General features: G+C 46.4%; 1 protein-coding gene across 4 annotated transcripts in view; it reads left to right on the forward strand.

Annotated features, from left to right (window-relative positions):
- GGA2 (golgi associated, gamma adaptin ear containing, ARF binding protein 2) overlaps window positions 1-19446 on the forward strand; it is a 73161-nt gene that overhangs the window by 20821 nt on the left and 32894 nt on the right. Inside the window, exons 6-11 of one of the 4 annotated variants that reach the window (XM_086940440.1) lie at window positions 2650-2756; window positions 4953-5033; window positions 8415-8552; window positions 8925-9006; window positions 14328-14444; window positions 18964-19113. In XM_086940440.1, the coding sequence (XP_086796566.1) occupies window positions 2650-2756; window positions 4953-5033; window positions 8415-8552; window positions 8925-9006; window positions 14328-14444; window positions 18964-19113 (675 nt within the window). Of the gene's footprint in view, window positions 1-2649; window positions 2757-4952; window positions 5034-8414; window positions 8553-8924; window positions 9007-14327; window positions 14454-18963; window positions 19114-19446 lie in introns of all 4 variants that reach the window. The other 3 variants (XM_086940438.1, XM_086940439.1, XM_086940441.1) reach the window with 3 other exon arrangements.

Here is a 19446-nt window from a genome sequence, read left to right on the forward strand (position 1 = left end):
GTGTAGAGTAGAGTGGCATTCAGTGCAGTGGCATGAGTGCAGTGATGCAGAATAGATTACCGTGGTGTGGTGTAGAGTGTAGTAGAGTAGCATAGAGTTGAGCGGTGCACAGTAGAGTGCAGTGGCATAGAGTAGTGTGGGGCAGAGAGCAGTGGTGTAAGGTACAGTGGTGCAGAGTAGAATAGAGTGGAGTAGAGTGCAGTGACAGTGCATTGGTGTAGAGAGGCATAGCATGTAGTGGCATAGTGTGCAGTGGTGTTGAGTTCAGTGGCTGAGAGTACAAACTTGCAGAGTGGAGTAGAGTGGCGCAGAGTAAAACAGAATGGCGTACAGTGCATTGGCATTCAGCGCAATGTTGTACAGCAGCATAGTTAGCAGTGGCGAAGTATTGAGTGGCATAGAGTGCAGTGGTTCATAGAGTGGCATTGAGTTCAATGGCCGGGAGTGCAGTCTTGCAGAGTACAGTGGCGTAGAGTAGAGTGGCATAGAGTAGAATAGAGAGGCGTAGCGTGCCGTGGCGTAGAGTGTAGCAGAGTAGAATATAGTGGCGTAGACTGCAGTTGTGCAGAGTGGTTGGCATGCGATGCATTGATTTTGAGTAAAGTGGTGTTGAATGTATTGGTATAGAGTGTAGTGATTTTGAGAAGAGAGGCATTGAGGGTAGTGGCATAGAGCTGAGTGGTGCAGAGTAGAGTGGCAAAGCTTATAGTGCAGTGATGCAGAGTGGCATAGACTAGTATGGCTTAGATTGTAGTGGCATAGAATCCAGTGGCGTATCGTAGATTGTTTGAGTGTAGAGTGAAGTCGCGTAGAGTGCAGTGCTGCAGGGTAGAGTGCTGTAGCATAGAGTAGTGCCGTAGAGTGTTGCAGAGTAGAGCAGAGTGGCGTAGTGGAGTGACGCAGAGTGGAGTAGAGCAGATTGTGTCAGAGTAGAGTGAGGTGGCCTAGAGTGGAGTGCCTCAGGCTTAAGTGCAGTGGCATGGAGTAGTGGCATAGAGTGCATTGGCGTAGAGTGCAGTGGCTTAGAGTGCAGTGTTGCAGAGTAAAGTGGGTGGAGTGGTGCAGAGTAGCGTGGAGAGGCCGAGATTGTACTGGTTAATAGTGCAGTGGGGAAGAGTGCAGTAGTGCATTATAGAGTGGGGTAGAGTGCACTGGCACAGAGTAGAGTGGTGCAGAGTGGAGCTGAGAGGCATAGAGTAAAGTGGCATAGAGTGTTGCACCAGACCCCCGCAGTACTAAAGCCGGCCCTGGTGGTAAGACGTTGCTGTTTCAGTGGAACATGTTTACCTATTTCATTTTTTACAACATGCACATCCACCAAATAGTATAAAAACTATGTTTTGACAAAGGCAGGATGTTAAAGGCTCTAGTGTAAATCATGTAGTTGGTTTGCAGACTTTGTAGTTTTACGGAAAGAAGTTATCTGTGTTGTCTAGGTTTTTATGGCGCGGTTCTACTGCATGTGTTGCACATACTGAAGCTATTGCTCATTAAGTGTAGTTGTGTAGGCTACACCTTTTGGCTTGCCAGTGTGTGTTTTTATTAAAAGGGTTTGGTACCTGATGTGCTGACTGTAAACAGAAAGTTCATTAGACATTCACGAGAGAGTCACATTAAGCAAAAGTCAACAGTGTTTCGATAGAAGAACCTCAACATGAATATTTGTTCAGCACCACCATGGAATGTGCCTGCTCCTCCTCCCTGCAAGCCTGTTTTAAGGGTTGTGTTGCAGCCACATAAACTGGAGCGTAGGCGGGGCACGAGCAGGCTCCATGGGAAGCGAAATCTGCCTTCCTCTTGCTTTCCTATAAACACTCTTCCTTCGAAGTCACAGAAAGAAAACACCACGCACCCTCGGAAAATGAGACTGACATTTGACCTTTGTGTTGAAATGCACAGCAAATATGAAGAGATAAGAATAATATTTAAAGGCCTGTTTACAGAAAGTGAAATCTCGGAAGGATATAGTAAACACGTTTTGGGCAAGGGGAGGGACAAACTCAAGCTGGACAGCCTAAAACAAATAGAGCCAGCAAATAGAAAGCAAGGAAATGTGAGTTACAAACGACAAAGCCAATGGTAAGCAATGGGCGGAGTGCATTAGCAGGGAAGCTTCTGAATGTACCCAAGATGTCTTCAGCAGACCAGAGAGCTGCGATGTTTGATAGGCTTCAACCTAAAAATGCCAGGAGATGGACCAGAGACAGGGCAGTACAAAAAATGTGCAGAGGACAGTGGTGGAGTTCAAATATGATGCAGAAAACCTAGGAGAGCAAAACCTTCTGTGGAGAGACCTTTGGAAGGGGGCAGAAGGTACAAGGATTACTTCTGAACAGATTTAAACAGGTACAAACTGGCAAAGGAAACATGAAGAAGAAACCCAGTTGAGGAGAAACTAAAAGACAGGGAGAGACAGGGGCAGGTAGAATGAGAAAAACAGAGCAAAGAGGGGTTGACAAGTAGAGAGAAAGATAACTTGTGGGGTAGAGAGCATTTGAGCTAGGCATATAGAAGGAGTACCAGGGTAAGCAGGAACCAACATTAATACAAAAAATAAGTAGGGTGTGTGTCGATTTCTAGTGTGCTTGTTGTGCAAAAAAGAAAGTTTAATGGTTATAGATCTTTGGTTTCCACTTTTTTTGATTTTAGGCATTATAAAAAAAGATCCCAAGTTACCCAGAGACAAGTTATTGCCACCACCATCGCCACGACCGAAGGATTCTATTTTTGACGACGAAGAGAAGTCTCAGGTGAATGTGTGTACTCTCCTCATTATCTTTGAGGACTTGTTTCCACTCATGCTCGCTTTTAGATTTATGCCTGTCCTTGTGGGTACTCATTACTTACATATGTTTGCCATGTGACTCCATGACAAGAGAACACCCTCTGTATAGCTCCAGGCTTCCTTTTTATAAATCATTGATTTGTGGTGTATTAATCAATTTTGTTAAATGAAGGCAAATAAAGACTTCAAGAACCAGAATGGACCAATTAAGCAAGTAATAGCCCAAAAATGAATGCATGATGAATGCGTGAATATGGCAAACCACTTTTGCATCCTGTTTCAATTCTTGATCTTAGACGGTGCTTAATATGAATAATTCTATCAAAAAGGGGGAGGAGGAAATCACTGATCCGTTCAGCTTCCTAGGCTAGAATATTAGTAATCAAAAGGGAAGGATCACTGGTCCTGCATAACCAGGGTATGCAGGTCTTGACGATTCGTGTGTCCCAAATAAAAAACCCTCATGCACGTGTTGGAAATATCGAGGTAGCGGTATATCTTGTTTCTCCACTCTTCATACACGTGTTGTGCATAATCATTGGGTTGATTGGTTATGCAGCCTCCACCCGGAGGTTCATACCCATGGTTAAAAGCAGTAGTGATAAGTGATGTGATGGTGCAAAACAAAAAATTAAAATATCCGGACAACCAGATTTTATCTGGATTCGGATAACCCGTTCAATGAAACGTGCGATAAAAGAGAAGGAAACGGTGTAACCTGTTCTCTTTGGTTTCATGAAGGTCTCATTGTACCTTAAGCCTGACGCTTTCACACTTCAAGGGGTGTGTTTGGAGGGCGAAGATGCCTACTGCGGCGTGAGTCCTCTCGCACAACGCTGCCTCCTTGGAATAATTCTCTTTTATCCTTATAATTAGACAGTATCTATTATAAGATACTATTTTACGACCTTAGGTCCTGAAGAAAGCCCGTTAGACCTATCTAGGCGAGAAGGGCTGAAACATGTCGACCAGTATTAATTACCCGACTACGTGCATTTGAATTCATAACAAATTCACTTAACGCACGTTTCATTGAACGGGTTATCCGAATCCAGACTGAATAAAAGATAAAATCTGGTTGTCCGGATATTTTAATTTTTCGTTTTGCACCATCACATCACTTATCACCACTGATTTTAACCATGGGTATGAACCTCCGCGTGGAGGCTGCATAACCAATCAACCCAATGATTATGCACACACGTGTATGAAGAGCGGAGAAACAAGATATACCGCTACCTCGATCTTTCCAACACGTGCATGAGGGTTTTTTATTTGGGACACACGAATCGTCAAGACCTGCATACCCTGGTTATGCAGGACCAGTGGTGCTTAATTTGAGCCGGTGGAGCCCATCTGCACACATTTTTGGGGACCACCCCTTTTTCCCCCTCATAAGTAACACTTTCCTCCAGAGCAGAGAAAAACACACAAAGAAGATAGAAAGAGGCAGAGAAAGATGGAATGTGCTAGGCCTAGGTCTGATGATGCCCTAATGCAGGCCCTGTGTGAACAAGGGGGACTGATCTACCTGAGAAGAGGCTGTGCATTGTGCCTGCCAGGGGCGGTGATTCTAATGTTGGGACTTCCCACTGCGCAGCCAGGGTACAACTCTAATCCCCAGTCGCCATTCCACCTCCCTTTCCCAATCTGTGCCAGGTTCCACATTCTGAGCCTGTGGTCTAAAATCAGAATTACCAGTCACAGGCCTAAGAGTCTGTGCTCTGGTGCCACTCTCAGGAGTCAGGAACCATGCTCCCATCTCCATCACTTATAGAGGTCCCAACCCTACTATTAGACCTGGACCACGTGCCAACTCCTAACCCTAGACCAGCGCGCCTATTTCCAATCACAGGCTCTGGGTCCATTTTCAGATTTATTTTCCAAAATGTGACAGTATTTAATTGAAATACTCTGGGCCTGGGTACATGTTGGGTGATCGACATCTTTCCGTCACCAGGCCCCATCTTGCATTGCCCCCCATCTCATTTACCGCTTGCGTAGAGCACCTACAATGGCAATTGGCCCAGATGTGTGTTCGACCGGAATTTTCATTATGTGTGTTTACTCTGGTTGTTCAGACTATTTACAGACAGGCATTGAGCCAAAGATGTTAGTGTTCGACGGTTATGTCTTGTACTAAAGTGCTGCAAATCTTGTTTTTCAGCTCCTGGCGAGACTTCTGAAGAGCAACCAGCCTGAAGACCTAAAGGCAGCGAATAGGCTGATCAAGACTCTAATAAAGGAGGTAAAATCTAAGGGGTGGAAGGTGCAGATGACACAGAAAGGGGAGGGGGAATCAGGACAACAGCCTGAAATAGAGAGGCAGGAAGAGAAACGTGCAGATAGTGTGAGGAGGGATGTCCATAAGAAGGGGCAGCAAGAAATGAGGCCTGCATGCAGTCTGGGGAGGGAGGGCCAGAGGAAGGGGCAGAAAGCAATGAGGCCTGCATGCAGTCAGGGGAGAGAGGGCCAGAGGAAGGGGCAGAAAGCAATGTGGCCTGCGTGCAGTCAGGGCCAAAGGAAGGGTCAGAAAGCAATGAGGCCTGCATGCCGTCAGGGCCAAAGAAAGGGTCAGAAAGCAAAGAGGCCTGCATGCAGTCTGGGGAGAGAGGGCCAGAGGAAGGGGCAGAAAGCAACGAGGCCTGCATACACTCAGGTCCAAAGGAAGGGTCAGAAAGCAATGAGGCCTGCATGCAGGCAGGGCCAAAGGAAGGGGAAGAAAGCAATGAGGCCTGCATGCCATCAGGGCCAAAGGAAGGGGCAGAAAGCAATGAGGCCTGCATGCCATCAGGGCCAAAGGAAGGGGCAGAAAGCAATGAGGCCTGCATGCCGTCAGGGCCAAAGGTAGGGGCAGAAAGCAATGAGGCCTGCATGCCGTCAGGGCCAAAGGAAGGGGCAGAAAGCAATGAGGCCTGCATGCAGTCAGGGCCAAAGGAAGGGTCAGTAAGCAATGAGGCCTGCATGCCGTCAGGGCCAAAGGAAGGGGCAGAAAGCAATGAGGCCTGCATGCCGTCAGGGCCAAAGGAAGGGCAGAAAGAAATGAGGCCTGCATGCAGTCAGGGGAGAGAGGGCCAGAGGAAGGGGCAGAAAGAAATGAGGCCTGCATGCAGTCACGGCCAAAGGGAGGGGCAGAAAGCAATGAGGCCTGCATGCAGTCAGGGGAGAGAGGGCCAGAGGAAGGGGCAGAAAGCAATGAGGCCGGTATGCAGTCAGGGGAGAGAGGGCCAGAGGAAGGGGCAGAAAGCGATGAGGCCTGCATGCAGTCAGGAGAGAGAGGGCCAGAGGAAGGGGCAGAAAGCAATGAGGCCGGTATGCAGTCAGGGGAGAGAGGGCCAGAGGAAGGGGCAGAAAGCGATGAGGCCTGCATGCAGTCAAGGCCAAAGGAAGGGGAAGAAAGCAATGAGGCCTGCATGCAGTCAGGGCCAAAGGAAGGGGCAGAAAGAAATGAAGCCTGCATGCAGTCAGGGCCAAAGGAAGGGCAGAAAGAAATGAGGCCTGCATGCAGTCAGGGCCAGAGGAAGGGCAGAAAGCAATGAGGCCTGCATGCCTTCACGGCCAAAGGAAGGGCAGAAAGAAATGAGGCCTGCATGCAGTCAGGGGAGAGAGGGCCAGAGGAAGGGGCAGAAAGAAATGAGGCCTGCATGCAGTCACGGCCAAAGGGAGGGGCAGAAAGCAATGAGGCCTGCATGCAGTCAGGGGAGAGAGGGCCAGAGGAAGGGGCAGAAAGCAATGAGGCCTGCATGCAGTCTGGGCCAGAGGAAGGGGCAGACAGCAATGAGGCCTGCATGCAGTCAGGGGAGAGAGGGCCAGAGGAAGGGGCAGAAAGCAATGAGGCCTGCATGCAGTCTGGGCCAGAGGAAGGGGCAGAAAGCAATGAGGCCTGCATGCCTTCACGGCCAAAGGAAGGGCAGAAAGAAATGAGACCTGCATGCAGTCAGGGGAGAGAGGGCCAGAGGAAGGGGCAGAAAGCAATGAGGCCTGCATGCAGTCAGGAGAGATAGGGCCAGAGGAAGGGGCAGAAAGCAATGAGGCTGCTTGCAGAGGAGAGTGGGCCACAGGAAGGGTAAGGCAGAAAAAGAGACCTGCTGGAGTGATAGGAGATATGACCTCTGATGTGGACATGGAGAGCCAAGAAGAGAAACCTCCATGCAGTGAGAAAATGGATGACCTCAGGAAGGGGGAACAAAAACAAATAGACCTGCACATAATGAGAAGAGTAGGTACCCCAGGAATGGGGTGTCTGGAAAAGCGACCCAAGGGCAGTGAGAGAAGAGATGTCCACAAGAAGGGGAGGCTGGAAAACACCCCCACATTCCATGACGGGGAGGAGAGATTTCTCCAGAAAGAGCAAGCAAGATTAAAACAAACTTTCATTCAGTGACAAGAGAGAGGGACACAGGAGGTAGGAGGCAGAAAAAGACTTGCATGCACTGCCTTCGTGAACTGGGGAGAAGAAAGAGCAAACTGAGAGAGGACATGCGAGAAATGAGAGCAGAGAGCTAAGCTCAGGAGTCAAGAAAATATTGACTTGTTCGCCTGAGGACAGATTTTCACAGAATAAGGTCACAGAAGCACACAGATCCTCAGTAAAGAGAGACGGCTCATAGAGGGTGATGGATGAGAGTTACACATATTGGACAACTCGCAAGGAGCGGGGCGAGAGAATTGCACTGATGCAAGCGCTGAGGGACCTCAGTTGATGAGGTACAATAATGCCCTACTAATGCTGGGGAATGTGTAGGCGAGGCCTGTGCCTTTGTAAGCTGGTCCTGCAGGTGCCAGGATTGCATCTAGCTCCACATCCTGTACACCTCTAAATACAGCATGACTGTGACGTGTAAAGGGAAGAAAGGATGGGGGCTTGGCCACCACGCCTAAGTTTCTACTCTTTATTTTAAACAACAAAATGTATTTTAAAATAGAGGTGACACAAAGTGGCATGCTCATTGGAGATACGTAGTCTCTACAACCTTCATCTCGCAATGACATCCTAATGTTTCATACTGTTTAATAGCATGTTGACCCCAAGTGTTAATCCCAACCCTCTATTACCCTGACAGCCATAGGTAGAATGCTTTTCGATAAGAGGATGTTTACATTTATAGTTCTAAGTCTTGGATGACCACTTTCTTCTAGAAACCCAAAGCAGTCCTGTCTAATAAGCAGTGTGGCCCATAAATCAATCCGTTAGCCCTTGATGTAATGCAGAGACCACAAAACATCTACCCCTAGGTTCAAATTCAGTTAAATGTCTTCATAATTATTTATCCTCGACTAGGTCTTTCTTATGGAAGGGTTATGAGCCACTATAGCCGGGACTTCATGCTGCATCATCCACACATGCTTTGCAATGATGCAGTGTGACCTATTGGTCTCCTGCTTAACAAAAGCTTCCCTTCTCTTCTGGAGTCCCTCTTGCTGGTAATCTCTCAGCTTATGGCAGTGGCGTGTGCGGCACACATGGAGCTGATGAGTGACAAAGCCTACTCTGCTGCACTCCTTTGGCACCTTGGTTATTCATCCACCTTCTTGACCAGCGGTGCTTGCTCTCATTGCTTTCTGCAGGTTTTTTTCGGTATTAACAGGTTTAAACTGCAGGAGCACTAATTTCTGTCTGCCTTCACAGGAACAGGAGAAGAATGAGAAGCACTGCAGACGGGTGGCTGCCATAAACGACGTGCAGAGGCAGACAGCGCTGCTGGCCGAGATGGTCAGCAAGTACCAGAAGGGATGCATCTCGCCACGCGACCGCCAGGAAATGCAGGTAAGGTACTAGGACGTGACGTGCTCTGGTGATGTCAAGTGACAGCAACTCTCCCCGCTATCAGCACCACTGCCAGCTAGGTCTCACATAATTAACTAGCCCTTCCTACTATTTCAGGTCTTATTTTGCAGCAAAAAATTCTGAGTGTTTTCCTGTCCAGTTAGCATGTGTTTGGGGACTTTTTGTTGAGAGCTGCTGCGTTGCGTTCTTCTGTTGGACATATTATGCTGATGGAGAGTCTCTGCTGTGGAGAGTTGTGTTGGTAGTGTTTACAACAGTGGGATAGTACTGTGCGAGAAAGAGAGAGTATGTGTCCCTTTTTGGGCATAATGATCTGTATTGACCAGCATCTGTCGTTCTCTCCCTGGCCAGAACCTGTATGAGCGCTGTGAGAAGCTGCGGCCAACCCTCTTCCGCCTGGCAAGCGACACGCTGGATAATGACGAGGCTTTGGGTATGTCATGCACTTACTTTGAATTTTCCCCATAACTCAAATCCCACTTTTTTTGGAAGACAGGCAAAATGTAAGCTCAAAGCCTTGCAAACTGCCTGTTGAGGGCCGCGTCGGCTCGCCTTGGTGGGTTGTGTGGGAAGTCGCTCACCATATCACTTATCCTAAAAGAGAAGTCTTTAGCTTATCTATTTTCATATTTCTCCTTCCCATTTAACACATTAAGATGTTAGCTTTGATGGACCTGTGTGTGGTGAAGGCAAACATCACATGAGAGATCTGGGAAGACTGTGTGGCTGTCTTTCTCTGCAAAGGGCGAGGTTTAAAATGGCTTTGTCATGTACTAACAAAGGTGTTAGTCGACACTGAATGGGGGGACCAGCTTTTATTAGCTCCATTTTTTCTTTCCCAAAATTCAGGGGATTCAGCCTATCCCTGCCATCTGAACGGAAGTCACATTCGTTGTTGCGCGCTGCAGACCTCCCTGTGTTTTCGCGGAGCAGTAGAGTTTGAACGAGTAGCACAAACTGTCTGATGTCACAAGAATTGGAGGCCTGGTATTGGTTTATTCAGATATTTTGTACAATGGAAACACTATAGATACTTACTTTGGTCATGCTGTGCTCTACAAGAGTGTCTGGGAGTAAACAAAAAAGCAATAAGGCGAAGAGTGATAAGGTCCTGATGCCACAGTAGGTCCGATGAGTCTTTTGGTAGCGCTCCAGTGATTGGTTTGACAGGTTCCTTGTGTCCATGACACTCCCAATGTCCACCCTAAGCTCCAGAAGTCACATAGACCAGTGATCTGTCTATGATGGGTCTGGACCATCTCATTGAATGTGGTCATAAGACCCTCACCCCAAGGGACCTACCACTGCACTGATATTTGCATACTCTGCATATGGAATGCACGTATCATATGACCTTATAACCTCTCAAATGTTCAATGAAAGTTTAAATGTTTATATTACTTTCATTAAATATAACTCATTAACTGAATTTATTATTTAAGTAGATCTGATATTATGTTCAATGTTTACATGTCATTCATTCTATTGATAAGCTATTCTTGGAGAGCCACTCACCACAGAGCACTTTAATTACATTGCAGTGTTTTAGTTCTTCAGTCCTAAGCTTGTGTTTTGTTCATCCACACTCATTTACCACTGGCTCAGTGTAATAAAATGCTTGTGATTTGATGCCTACGCGGTCTGTAAGCGTGTTGTTACTAAGATTCAAGGCTCAACGTGCAAAGCCCAGATTACTCTGCTGTGAGATATTGTTTACATTGCAGTCTAGCTCTGAACAGGCAGAATCCTGTCTCCCTTGGCAGGCCAAGCTGTAAGCCTCTGCCAGTGTACTGAGGCGGATATGCCACGCGCCACAAAAAGTGCACAGCCAGGAGATGCTCACGCTTCCTGACCCTGCCACACCAGAGAACCACAACCCACATCCCTGATGTGAAAAGATGTAGGGGCCCCTGTATGCTCAGTTAACCTCCCCTTCAGTGGTCTGCTCATGATGCTACAAAGCTGCCCCTGTGCATCAACAGAAAGAGTGGTTTTTAGCAAGGTCTACGCCTGGTCATTGGGGGTCTAACATAGTGGCGGCTCCTCTGCTCAGGCAAAGGAGCGGCGCCCCACTTGCAAAAATAAAAAATAAAATCATAATAACGCTGTGTTATTGCTGTTTTATTTTTCCGTAATGCACCAGTTTGGTTTTTAGTACTGGGCATGGCGGGGTTGTGCTGTGTCACAGGGAGGAGTGGTTGATGCACTATACGTCCGCATAACGGTTTGGCTGGCTCTTTTGGGCCGGCCAAACCGTCATACGCACTTTAGCATCTCTCCACCCGGCTGTGTTGTACAGCCGAGTGGAGAACTGTACCAGGCTCCCAGTACCTGCCTGAGCGGTGAACCAGGATGTTCAGACCAATCAGGATGCTGCTGTCATGCTGGTGAGAGCAGTGTTGTGATTGGCTAGTGGAGTCTGGTAGCCTGTGTGCTTCCTGCTTCCATACATAGTTGACAGAAGAAGGACATAGGAGAGGCGGCAACCAGCAGGTAATTTAATTTTGTTTCCTACCTCCCTGCCCCTCACCATAGCCATACTATTCAGTAGCAGCCGCCACTGGTCTAACACTTCTTATTCATACTAAGGACAATCTGGCACACCTCTATCAGATATTTAAAAAATACCCTTATCAATATATCGAGATGAATGAGACAGTGCCCTATCGGAGAGCATGGCACTATCACTCTTGCAAACTCTACTTGCATTGTGGCCTGTGAAGGGACATATGCCAGGTGTGTGGCTATGAAGGAGGATGACTTAGGGCATAGTGAGGAGTCAACCGAAGCTGCTCTGGGTCGTGCAGAATAGTGATGTAATAGTTGAGCGACATAGACCGTGAAGTTACCATAAGGAAGAGACGGCATCCTCAGTGATGGTGAGAGGTCGGGACAGTCACATGGAGCCAGGGCTGGCTTTAGGGCGGGGTGACTGGGGCAGCCGCACCTGGCACTGACCCTAGGTGGGGCGTTGTGTTTTGAAATAACTAACATGTTTAAAATACCCTTCTGCAGAGTTCCTTGTTTGAACAGCAGTTTTCAGGCAACAATAAAAATGTCAAGATAAACCTGATGATTAATGTTCCTGCTGGAGAGAGATCAGGAAGTTGATATTTTGTCTATTGGAAGATATGAATCTAAGTACAGTAGTGCGGCGGGTTAGCATGCCTGCTGTAATGAACGTGCACTACACAGATCACAAAAATAGATAGCTCAGTGGGTTAGTGCTTTTGTCACAGAGATCTTTTTGTTACTTGCAAAACTTAAGTCACAATCCTAATATAACACAGCGAGCGATAAACTGGCATGCAAGAGCTTCATGGAAAATGCAAGTTACGGGTTAAAACATTATGATTTTCCCCAGTCTCTAATTATCCCACTTTTGTACAAAGGGATTTGTTGGATATAAATACATTCTTTAATGTAAATTCTCTATTGTAAAGCCAACCCCAACCAGTGTGTTACCTTTAAATCCTGAGCTTGTGCTTCTCCAGACCAAGCCCTCTTAAGGTATAATGCCTAGGCGTATGGGTGACGTGACTCATTGTTTTATGTAACATTTCTTATACACTGATTTACAAACAGATGATTCATTGTCTCTGTATAATGCATATGCAGTGGCGGCTGGCATGTACTGAGGGTTGTGGGGCGGGTGCAAAAAATTAATAAAAAAAATAAAACACACTTACCCTGATATGCGACGTCCTCCTCCACCGATTTTCTCTATTCTAAGCAGGCTCAAACGCACGAACCAGCCAACTCCCCTAACCAATCCTGGTACTGCTCTCACCAGCATGAGAGGAGCACCAGGATTGGAGGGAGGACCTCGCTCGGTGCTCATAAGAGCACTGGAGGCCTGCACGGTTAGAGAAGTTTAAAATGTGCATGTTGACTGGCCGTCGCAGAGGGCCGGCCAAAGGACATGCACTTTTTAAATGTGCACAGCTCCCTGCTGCCACTCAGCAGTAATGCAAAACAAAAAGGGGATGATGGACGGAGTGTTGAACATTGCAAGCACTCACCCACAGTCAACTGATCTGGGTTTAATCCATCATCATTCTTTAGCTCACTCCGTCACCCCAGTTCAGACATGGCCATATGCAAATCAGTCTGACCCTGTGCCTCATGGGAACAGTCCATCCCCTTTGGTTTTGTTTTGTTCGCCCTAAGTTGGCAGAGTATGCCCAGATGTGGGTTCCTTGCTCACTTTGCCACTGGATTCAAGCTTGCCTGGCTGATGACGGCTGATTAGCCAGAAACCGGTACCAGGACGCTTGTTTCCGGTCCAGGGAAGACATGGCTTGACAGTTCGGGCTGGACTGTTCCCATGAGGCACAGGGTCAGACTGATTTGCATATGGCCATATCTGAACTGGGGTGGTGGAGTGAGTTAAAGAATAATAATGGATTAAACCCAGATCAGTTGACTGCGGGTGAGTGCTTGCAATGTTCAACCCTCCGTCCATCATCCCCTTTGGTTTTACTCAGCAGCAATGACCCGCCCCATCCTGACACTCAGTTTGGGACGGGTTGGTTGCTGAAAAATAAAATGGTAATTAAAAACACTTTTTTTACCATTTTATTTTTCAGCTCTGGCCTGGGCTTTTCTTTGGGGGGCAGCGCTGCTTCGCTCAAAAGGAGAAGCAGCCTCTTTGTGTGTGTGATGTAAAGTGCACTCACACCCTACACTGGTCTGAGTAGCGCTATAAAACAAATGAAATGCATGCGAGAGAGGGGCTGTGGAAGGGATGAGGGGCACGGTTGGAGGGTGGTAGTGAGGGACTCTGTGAAGGAGCAGGTCGGGGGACGGGGGAGAGGGGCGCCAACAAAGTTTGTTGCACTGGATGCCACAAATGCTAAAGACAGCCCTGCACGGAGATCAACATCCCCTTTTGCAGCTGTCCCCCCAAAATAAACATGAATTGGCAAAGCCAAAAGGTCTGGTTTTGGCAAGAATGCACATTTTTGTATTTGTCTTTGCAGACACATACAATATACCACCACCCATTTGAAAAATGCACAGGTCTCTCTCATTGATGGCCAGCACCGACATACACTTTTAGACATACCTCCTGCCACAAGTTCCAGATTTGCGAACTTTAGAGCTGGGGAGCTACGTTTGAATCTCGGCATCAGCTCAACATCCTGTGATTCCAGGCAAATCGCTTTGTCTCCCTGTGCCTACCACAAATTAATGTGTTCTTCTGCAATGTAAATTGTGCTCATGCCATGTTGTCGAGTTCGCGCTATATAATATTGCAAGGAAAAATAAAGTAGGGAAACTCGAGTTCACACACTACTGAACGCGCACTCTTAAGTGCATAAGCAGTGCACTGTGAATCGGAGCGTTTCACAGGCCTGTCACAGATAAGAAATGCTATCAGAACGAAATCCTACAAAACAATATACTACTGGCCGGCTGCAATTCATACCCGAACAACGTCGGGACGGGCTGCTAGTATATATATACATATTTATTATCACTTCTGTTTTTTGTTAGAAAACATGAGGCCTAGAGACAAATGCAGCTTTGCCAAGCCAGATCTAAAAATGAAAATGTCATAGTCACTGTAAATACAACACTTGAGCAAGGCTAGCACAGACTAGGGAGTCCAGGCGTCTTGGGCTCTGATCCTTCTCCCTTGTGTGTTGACGCAGAGTGTGATCTGGTGCATGAGACTCTACTAGAGAGGAAAGGTCTCAGCTGTTCTGTTGCTTATATATGATATTAAATTTTTGATTCTCTTCCCTCCAGCGGAGGTTCTACGGGTGAATGATAAGCTGACCCAGGACCTCTCCATGTACCGGCAGATCGTGGGGGGCAGTGGCGGTGAAGGGCGGAGCCTTGCGGCTGCACCAGCGAATGGCGCAGGTAAAAGAGGTAACACGTGGCCACTGGGAGAGTAGACATAAAGTGAAGCGGTGATGGTTGCAACTATTGATGGGTGCAAGAGTCTGGTGGCAAGAATGATTTTAAATAAGACTATTATAGATAATGCCTTGGCTCGTGATGGGAGAAAATATTTTAGCCATATTTATTAATATCAATTTAATAGAAGAACCCATATAGACTATCTCAAGCGTTTGGTAGGTATGTTCCAGTAACCTAGACCTAAGCCCCTCCTCCTCCTCTCATGCCACTGGAGGTCTGAGTGTGGGTGGGACAAGGCAGCAGCAAATCATGAAGAGATGTGGTGTAGCTCATGAAAAACTATTGAAAGCAAGCGAGTCCTTACCGAGATAATCTCAACTAGGGTGAAGGTGAAAAGAAAAGAAGACAAAAAATGATTGCTATTTCAGATCCCCCAGACTTGCCAATACTGTGAAATATGTAAATATTGATTTATGAATTGCTTTTATACATTTTATGCTGAGTTCACGAAATGAAAGGAAATCTTATGAAAACTTGTTTTAAGCTAATGTTTGCTGAATGTCGTTTTATGTAAATTGTTACGGTTTTTATTAACTATACAATAAACAAATTATTATAATTATTATTATGGTGTAGTGTATTGGAGTGAGTGAAATTAATATTCCGACGAAATTGGGTAAAGATAACAACTTGCTAAAGTTGAGTGGTTTGTTAACTTTGTGTAATTTCGCTCGCAGTTGAATTTCTGAAGTGCTTTTTGGAAAATGTACCCCCCCGCCAAGTTATTTTGTTTGAAAAATCTATTCCTGAAAGTAGTTGTTACATATTTTTCTTTATTGTGTAGAAAATACTTTGCATGCAAAATACAAATGTTATAACTCCAGAAGTTAATGAAGCTGGCAAACTTGTTTTTTGATGACATGGAGCAGGCGTATATAAAGTTTTCCCACTTGCCATAAATACAATTAAAAATGGGCTATCTTGGAAAATGGAGACCTTGGTCCTAATCCTCGATTTGGTAATAGACCAGAAATCTTCACCCTGGATATGTTTCAATATCTCAGATTGTAATATGAACGATGTAATATGAGCGCGAGCAATGTAAAACAAGCTTTCAGTGTATTCTGCATTTGTGTACCAATTTCATGATTCCAGGCTAAGAGGCCTCACTAAGGCAACATCCACCACACAGCCAAATCCTGGGAAAGACACTCATTGAAAAATTAAAAAGGTTACTTAAAAATAAAATGTATAGATTGATAGAAAAGTTCTAGATACCTAAAATACACATGACATTAACAATATGCTAATAGCTCTCACCAACAAGAATCAACAAACACTCAACAGGATTCATCATAACATTTAACCCATCCAACATAGCACAGATATACCTAGTATTTGGAGAAGTCCGTGCTCATAACAGCACTCTTCACCCGAGCTCAATACACAACACCCTACAACAAACACGTTAGGGCACACCTCTCAAGATCCATCCAGCAAAGCCCAAATATGCAAGTTTGCAGCATGGGGTGTTGCAGAGCACATACTACTGTGCAGTTCCCTACCAACTATTGAAGGGTAAGGAATACTACAACTTTCTTATTTCTTTAAGTGTGTTTTGGAATTGAGAGTGTGCAGAATGACTCGGGGCACACTTCCCAAATCCCAAAATGTAAAGTACACAGAAGACAGCGTACACACACAAACACACACACTACCACTGCCGCTACCAACAGTACCACCAACTTCCATGTTTGTTGAGCAGTGGCCATGCCTCCCGACCCAGAAGGCATGCAAGCAATTTGGTAAAGCTCTTCAGTCTCAGCCATCAAAAACCAAGAGAGTTCACCCACAACTCTTTGAAGTTGACACATTCAACCAGGGGCGGCTCCTCCGTAATGGCAGAGGAGAGTCGCCCCACTGGTCAGTCAGTCAGCGGTCAAGCGAAAAATAATATGACCGCTGACTAACTGAGCCAATGGCAGCAGTCTAGGAAGGAGCAGGGCCGGGCATAGCAGGAAGGAGTGGTAGGCGCACTCTAAGTGCACATGTCTGTTTGGCCGGCCGTCTTAGGCCGGCAAAACAGAATTGTGCACTTATGTTTCTTCACCCCAGCAGTGTTGCACAGCTGAGTTGGAGAAACGTCACAGCTCCTAGGCACTGTCTGAGCGACAAACCACGCTGCTCGGACATCCTGGCTATAGGATGAGAGCAGCGCCGAGATTGGGGGGGGAGTCTGTGCCCCAGTGCATGCTGGGAGGAGATCAAAAAAGAGGACTGAGGTGGCCGCATCATCAGGTAAGTTTAAAAAAAAATATTATTCCCCCTAATCAGCCCTTCCCGCACTCCCACTTTCGTATTGCGGCAGCCGCCACTGCAAACAGCTAACATTGGAAAACATCTACTGACATTATAGAAAGTACCTATTGAGAAGCTAAGTGACACTGTTCTGAGATGAAAATCTTGAACCATTTGGAAATTAATTTCCAATTCCAGACTACCTAAACGGCTAAAATGCCACACCAAAATCAGACTCAATAACATGACATGACACTACACAGAGAAACAAAAAGCCTAAAACCACCAAGACCGCAAAGATTTATAAAGATATAGACACACAATGGGAAACATCTTAATAAAATGCAAAGTTGGCCTGAAGAGCGACGATTCAGCTGAGTCCACCACCCATCCATACCTTGGAGAAAACATTCATAAAAACATTGAACTAACCAACCTAAAACTATAACTTCGATTATCTGTAATAAAGAGATCATTACCCACACCTGAAGAATGCACCGCCTTCTGAATGGACTGAATGGAGGACAGGAATAAGAGTCCATGCCCATGGTCTTGAAAGGGCAGTGCTGGGATTAACTTAGAGGATTCAAAATCTTCTAGGCAGCATTTCTGATTAGTGAATTTCTTCAATGATACATCACTCAAGTTTTTGGCGTGTCAGCAGAACTTCTTAAATCAAAGTTCATTTCACTTTGTCACTAAGTCTAGTGGGTGCCTGATACAAGAAAGGGCCAAAGACAGACAGACTGATGACTTCAAGTCTTTGTGGTCAAAAATGAAATTCCCCCTAGCAGCTGCTCCCATAGGTTTAGCAAAGAAAACTGTTACTAACAGGTGCCTACTAATACAAGACACTCACAAACTTAGTAATGTCTGCCACTAGATGAACGTCACCAATATCTACAAAGTAAAATGTTGACATACTCCTGTCAGAAACAAATTGCATGAAGAAGACAAGGGCAGTCTCATAGTCTATTTCATTTTACCTGTGATCGCCGTGAATGTCACGTCAGATCGTGGGAACCATTCGGTAGAATCCAACTTAGAGAGAGATTCTGACTTCTTGCAGCTGCGAGCACCTCTGCCCTCTTGTATGACATCTGGGGATATCTGGATGCCATTTTCTCTGCCTACAGTTAGCTGATGTGCCAAAGTGGGAGAGACACAGACATCTAGAGTACCAAACTACATGCTTACGCCGCGAGCAGGGACAGCGTCTGATGTGATTGATGAAATCTACAAGAGATTTATTGAGGGAAGTGCTGCAAAGGAAGGGTTGAGTGTGCCTGAAATGAAAATGTTCTAGGAGTATTTTTTAGAGAGAACGAAAGGAGCCACCCACTATGCGCAACCTACTGTGCAGGGTTCCGGCTCATATCCACGGAGCTGGGGGTATAAAGAGTGCTTTGAGGGGGCCCGAATTTAGGACATGTCTATATAAGAGACACCAATAGGGCCCTTGACAACCACTAAACTGGCCCCAGTAACCGGCAGGCCATTTTTGCCTGTGGCTTCCTAGTCCCTGTCTATCTCTGCGGCTTCCATCATGATGGGAGGTGGAAAGGTATTATAAAGAGCCCGGATTCAGCCAACTCCAGGCAGCACAAAAAGTCAGCAATGCACAGCGAGAACTGCTGGGGTCCCACTCCTCAGTCAGAAGAAAGGCGGGTCGTCCAGGACCCAAAAAAGTCCCTAATCCACAACTCGTGCACTGGAACCTGGTGGAGCACTGTGAATTTATCAGGCGTAATCCCTACACCCACTCCTGTGCACACATTTGCCTCATACATTTGTGAGTCTGCTGAAAGTGTAACACGAAATAGTGGAACTCTGACTTGGAGGATGTGGGTGGGGAGTCGAAAGATGGTGATGGGAGGACATTACTTGAAACATATCACATCTTACATGCGTCCCAGCTTTGAGGAGCACAAGTGAAACAGTGACCTGCCGGGAGGCTATGTAGTCGGATTGCAAAACAAAAGAGGCATGCTTAGAATGGAAAAAGGGTATAGTAGAACTCACATTGCATTGATAATCTATCCCTTGTTAATGCACCCCGTCTCCATGCCTTTGTCTACACCTATCCATGTCACTGCCACATTCCTGCCTTCTGTGTAGACTATGTGCTGTCTTGTTCAGGAGCTTCTAGTGCCCAGAAAGACACAAATGGGATGTGTGAATTGTTTTTGTGGATAGTAACTTAATTTCCTTATTTGCACAGAAAATGGCGGCCCAGAAGTTACCCGGAGCTACAGATTGATCGATTTCTCCTCGCTGGATGGCATGGAGGAGGTAGGACAGCGGACAGCAGCCCCGGCACTCGTAAGCATGCCCTCCATCTGTGTCCTGGAGGAAGAGCTCCTCTCCTTAGGTGAGCCTTGCATTCCTACTGTTCTGCAATTATGTCGATCCCATCCAAGTGAGAAACACAATGACCTGAAACCCGTGTTTAATGACAGCAGCTGTTGAACCTGCAGCAGATGCCTAGAATTCTCAATGAGCCTGTTTACATTCATGTTCATTGGTTTGTATGTGGCTCACTGCAAACCTAAGTTGCTTCTAGGAGCTTCAGAGAGAGGCTGTGAGGTCCACCTGTAGACCAAGCTTCCAAGTAGTGTTGGGTCTTAAGTTCATAGTACCCACACCGTCATCCGCTCCCGCCTGTTCACACACCACACAATCCCAACCCAAATGATACTCTGGA

Source organism: Lissotriton vulgaris, chromosome 10, assembly GCF_964263255.1.
Source record: "Lissotriton vulgaris chromosome 10, aLisVul1.2, whole genome shotgun sequence".
Taxonomy (NCBI): Eukaryota; Metazoa; Chordata; class Amphibia; order Caudata; family Salamandridae; genus Lissotriton; species Lissotriton vulgaris.